Source organism: Spinacia oleracea, chromosome 1 (genome assembly GCF_020520425.1).
Source record: "Spinacia oleracea cultivar Varoflay chromosome 1, BTI_SOV_V1, whole genome shotgun sequence".
NCBI lineage: Eukaryota > Viridiplantae > Streptophyta > Magnoliopsida > Caryophyllales > Amaranthaceae > Spinacia > Spinacia oleracea.
The window spans coordinates 105,910,714-105,916,207 of record NC_079487.1 but is presented as its reverse complement, the minus strand read 5'-3'; the positions used below and the strand labels follow the sequence as shown (position 1 = coordinate 105,916,207).

Here is a 5,494-nt window from a genome sequence, read left to right as displayed (position 1 = left end):
GCTATAATTCATGCTATAATTTCCCTGCTATTCAATTTCCCTGCTATTCAAATACAATGCCTACTCAATATTCAATTTCCCTGCTATTCAATATAATTCTTGCGACCACAATATTCAAAACACGAACTACGGAGTACAAAGCTTTGATAATATTAACAAACTTGTTCATACTGATAATACATAACTACGAGTTAATACATAAATATATAGAAAATATATTTGAAAATCTACAAAGTAGCTAGCCCAGCCCCTCCGCCAGGGGGATCTTGACGGTCTTGAGACTGAAATTGACTACACTGACTGAACATCCTTCCATAGTTCTCCATTGCCTCTTTCAACTCGGCAATCACCTTTGCTTGGACCCTATCATTTTCTTCTTTTTCTTCTTTCTCCCTTTGGCGCTCTAGTCGCTCTGCATCTCTCTGCCTTTGTAGCTCTTCCTTCTCCCTTTGTAGCTCTTCCTTCTCCCTTTGTCGCTCCAGTCTCTCTTCTTCTCTCTCCCTTAGTATCTGAGCTTGTGTCGCCTCCAACGCTTGGGTCTTTTGAGTAAATTTTTCTTGAAATTGCGAATAAAGGGAAGGTATGTATGAGCTAGAAGAACCACCTCCCCTCGAAGGTGGTGCATAATACAAATGTGAGCCACTCCCCAAGCCATGGACCTTTCCCTTCTTTCTCCCACCAACTGTCTCAAAAAATATTTGATTTGGATCCTTTTCAATGCCTTTTTCACGGCATTCAGCAACAGTCTTTTCATATGTTTCCTACAAGAATTTAAATGATTAACAAACATGCATAACAATTACGCACAACACTTCATAAGCATTCAATCAACAAACGAACCTATATTCAAAATCTAAATATTTTACATGATTTATATGAGTAGTTATATGTTTATGAAACTCATTTCAAGTTCGTTTTGCACTCCTAAGGGTCATTTGGGTCGTTATGGAACATTTTATGCCTAAAAATGCTATTTTTGTTCCCAACTATCAACAAACGAACCTATATTCAAAATCTAAACCTTTTACATGATTCATATTTGTAGTTACATGTTTATGAAACTCATTTCAAGTTCGTTTTGCACTCCTAAGGGTCATTTGGGTCGTTATGGGTCATTTTATGCCTAAAAATGTCATTTTCGTTCCCAACTATCAACAAATGAACATTTTACAAAATCTAAACCTTTTACATGATTCATATGAGTACTTACATGTTTATGAAACTCATTTCAAGTTCGTTTTGGACGCCTAAGGGTCATTTGGGTCGTTATGGGTCATTTTATGCCTAAAAATGTCATTTTCGTTCCCAACTATCAACAAACGAACATTTTACAAAATCTAAACCTTATTCATGATTCATATGAGTACTTACATGTTTATGAAACTCATTTCAAGTTCGTTTTGGACGCCTAAGGGTCATTTGGGTCGTTATGGGTCATTTTATGCCTAAAAATGTCATTTCCGTTCCCAACTATCAACAAACGAACATTTTACAAAATCTAAACCTTATTCATGATTCATATGAGTACTCACATGTTTATGAAACTCATTTCAAGTTCGTTTTGGACGCCTAAGGGTCATTTGGGTCGTTATGGGTCATTTTATGCCTAAAAATGTCATTTTCGTTCCCAACTATCAACAAACGAACATTTTACAAAATCTAAACCTTATTCATGATTCATATGAGTACTTACATGTTTATGAAACTCATTTCAAGTTCGTTTTGGACGCCTAAGGGTCATTTGGGTCGTTATGGGTCATTTTATGCCTAAAAATGTCATTTTCGTTCCCAACTATCAACAAACGAACATTTTACAAAATCTAAACCTTATTCATGATTCATATGAGTACTTACATGTTTATGAAACTCATTTCAAGTTCGTTTTGGACGCTTAAGGGTCATTTGGGTCGTTATGGGTCATTTTATGCCTAAAAATGTCATTTTCGTTCCCAACTATCAACAAACGAATATTTTACAAAATCTAAACCTTATTCATGATTCATATGAGTACTTACATGTTTATGAAACTCATTTCAAGTTCGTTTTAGACGCCTAAGGGTCATTTGGGTCGTTATGGGTCATTTATGCCTAAAAATGTTTTCCATTCTTTTTTACATAGTAAAATCAAGGAAAGTTCAACATTTATCACCAAAGAATCCTTATTTTTATTTCAAATTATAAACAAATAATAGCTCATCCAATTATAATATGTGCATATGTGACTAATATAGGACTAGTAGCAAACTTCACTCACTTAGTCACTTATACTCAAAGCAAATACTCAAAATTAGAACATCAACAACACAACTAACCAACCAAAACTACCTAAACACAAAATTTGTGTTTTTAAGTTTTTACAAAATATGATTATAATTTTCCATAAGAGTCTCAGTTTTTCCATAGTTTTTGCTATAATAAAATCAAGGAAAGTTCAACATATATCACCAAAGAGTCCTTATTTTTATTTCATATTGAAAACAAATAGCATTTCATCCAATTATAATATGTGCATATATGACTAATATAGGACTAGTAGCAAACTTCACTCACTTAGTCACTTATACTCAAAGCAAATACTCAAAATTAGAACATCAACAACATTCACCTTGATCTGTTTCGCTTTGCTACTGCATGGTACATTCCCTTTACCCGGTATGTTCTTCGTGTGCGTCCTCAAATATAACTCACCGGCCGTAGGCAAAGCACCTCCATTGTCTTTTGCCTTAGTATAAAGTAATTTGTGTAAGTATTCAACGTAATTACATATTTAGGTAAAAGTAAGCTACATAATTATATTTACCATTTTTTTGCATGTTCTACTGTGGAAATGGAACCTTGAAAATGTGTTGGTTCAATTGAATTTGTTAGTGAACCGCCTCTCCTATTCTTCTTTGAACGCTCAGAATTTTTCAGGAATTCAGGATCCTCCGTTGCATGCCTCATCATCTCTTTATGCACCTCCTCAGGCAACCAATCAGGACGTTTTCCACCACTTCTTGACGTGATGTAGTTGTGTGTGTCCTTTAGTCTTTGCCCCGCTTTTTCATGGTAGTCATGCAAGGCCAAGTTGTCGTACTCCGGTGGCCACTTGTGAGTCCGCTACAAAATTTTGACAAAGTTAGGTTTATAACTAAAAGTGAATGTATTAAGTAATATGAAATTGATTATACCTTGAACAAATTAAACCAATGCTCTTTGGTATGGTTATCCACCTGTGTATAACACGTCCACGGACTCTTGTAATACTTTTGAATGACACTCGTGATGTGTCGGGCAAGGGAACTATGATCAAACCTAACATAATGAAAGAAGGAAAAGAAAATTAGTCGGTAGTTAATAAAATTCTAAGTCATACCATAGTTTACCAAATAAGGAAAATTAGTCGGTAGTTACTAAAGTTTTAAGCCATACCATAGTTTACCAAAAAAAGAAACTTAATCATACCATAGTTCACCAGGTGTCATCCAAAACACTCCCGGCTCAACAACCACTTCATCTTGTTGTGTCTCAGGTACAACCTCACTATCATACTCACCCTGATTCATGTCATCATCAAAGAAGGTATCCTGAGTGGATTGTGTGATATGTGGACTATCGCGAGCACCTCCATGAGCACCTCCACAAGCACCCCCACGAGCACCTTTACGTCCACCTCCACGAACACGGCCACTGCCTGAACTATCCCCTCGACCAGACATCTGTTTAATTAGTAAAACAAAAACCAAACATTAGCTATATAAATAAATTCCAAAAACAGTAAACGTTCGATATATGTAAGTTTCTAATAAGAAGTACATGCTATGGTTATCAACGTTCGCTCCTTACAAATAGATAGCATAATTCGCGTTTCAAACAAAAGATTAACAAACTACATCTTAATGTATGTTCAACACAACATTTTACAAACTAAATTGAATCAATCACATCAAGAACATGCTAGCTAGTCGTCGTATGCATCATCATCAAACTCATCATCAACATCATCATCGTCACTTGTCTCAAACTCAGCATCCTCATCGCCACTTGTCTCAAACTCATCAGCCTCAACATCGTCTTCATCTATCACGTCCTCATCATCTTCTTGATCTTCATAATCTGGAATCTCTTCCGGAGCACAAATAGCTGAAGAATCCTCATTGGCATCTTCCTGGAGAAATTCTAAGTCAACCGGAGCATCAATCACTGACCTTGCCTTAGTCTTAAACACAGCCCACCATTGGTCTTTATCCCTCTTCAAACTGGGGTAAGGAGCAAAGTACACTTGGCTAACTTGGTAAGACAATATAAACGGGTCGTACTTTGGGTACCTCTTAGAATGATTGACCTCCACAAGTTTGTATTGTTCGTGAATGTTCATACCTTTCACGGAGTCCATCCAACTGCACTTAAACAAGATTGTCTTGTACTCTCGAAGCTTACCACAATAGGCAACTTCAACCACCTCCTCTAAAATGGCAAAGTAGTCAATTTCTTCGAGACTTTGTACACACACTCCATAATTCATAGTTGACTTGTGTTTTCCATAGTCATGCGTGTGAAAATTATATCCATTCACATAGAAATGACTCCATGTTCTCACTTGTCTAGAGGGGCCCATTGCAAGAGCGCGTATCACATCATCAGTTATCAAAGACCGGAGAACCTAATTTGTAGAAGAAATCAGTAATTTGTGACTTAAACCATATGAACAATACTCCAAATATCAATATAAACAATACAAAATTAATCTCAAGTGTGACTTAAACCATTCAGGGTATTGGGCTTCGAATTTACTCCAAATATCCTCCATAGCTATGTGTGGATGAATTTGGCGAATATGCTCCTCAAATTTTCTATGGTAATTAAATATTAGTTTATTACCTTTCATAATTAAATATCACAGTGTTAATGAGTTGGTCAAAAAAGTTCTTTTCAATGTGCATGACATCTAGGTTGTGCCGGAGAAGCAAATCCTTCCAGTATGGGAGTTCCCATAGAATAATTTGTTTGAACCAACCCTTTTTGGCACTCTTCAACTTCTTAAGAGCCTCGGGACCATCAGTTGCTTTAGGCAAGTCCTTCACACATTGCCACAATTCTTCACCACTCATTATATGCGGACCCATGCCATTTTCAACTTTGTTTTTGCAGAAAGCTGTTTTATTCTTCCGAAAAGGGTGACCTTGTGGAAGAAATTGTCGATGGCAATCAAACCATGAAACTTTACCTCCATGTTCTAGCCAAAATGCCTTGGACTTATCCACACAGTAAGGGCATGCCTTCTTTTCGGCAGTGGACCATCCAGATAGCATTCCATATGCAGGAAAATCACTAATAGTCCACAAAACGGCTGCGCGGAGGTTGAAATTTTGCTTGCTTGATATGTCATAAGTCATAGCCCCAACCTCCCATAACTGTTTCAACTCTTCGATGAGCGGTTGCATGTACACATCCAAGTGTCCCTTTGGATTTTTAGGACCGCGAACGAGCAAAGAAAGGAACATGAAGGGTTTTT

The 5,494-nt window shown here is 36.7% G+C and overlaps 2 protein-coding genes across 2 annotated transcripts; both read right to left on the bottom strand.

Moving 5' to 3' along the window:
• Nucleotides 1-227: 227 nt before the first annotated feature.
• LOC130465591 (uncharacterized) lies at nt 228-2,712 on the bottom strand. Its single transcript, XM_056834411.1, has 2 exons — nt 2,689-2,712; nt 228-761 (listed from the first exon to the last, which is right to left on the bottom strand). The coding sequence occupies exons 1-2, from the start codon at nt 2,710-2,712 to the stop codon at nt 228-230; spliced, it is 558 nt and encodes a 185-aa protein (XP_056690389.1).
• An 84-nt stretch (nt 2,713-2,796) lies between these two features.
• LOC130465590 (uncharacterized) lies at nt 2,797-3,699 on the bottom strand. Its single transcript, XM_056834410.1, has 3 exons — nt 3,445-3,699; nt 3,171-3,294; nt 2,797-3,099 (listed from the first exon to the last, which is right to left on the bottom strand). Exons 1-3 carry the CDS (start codon nt 3,696-3,698, stop codon nt 2,797-2,799), a joined length of 681 nt encoding a protein of 226 aa, XP_056690388.1. The 5' UTR covers nt 3,699.
• Nucleotides 3,700-5,494: the final 1,795 nt, after the last annotated feature.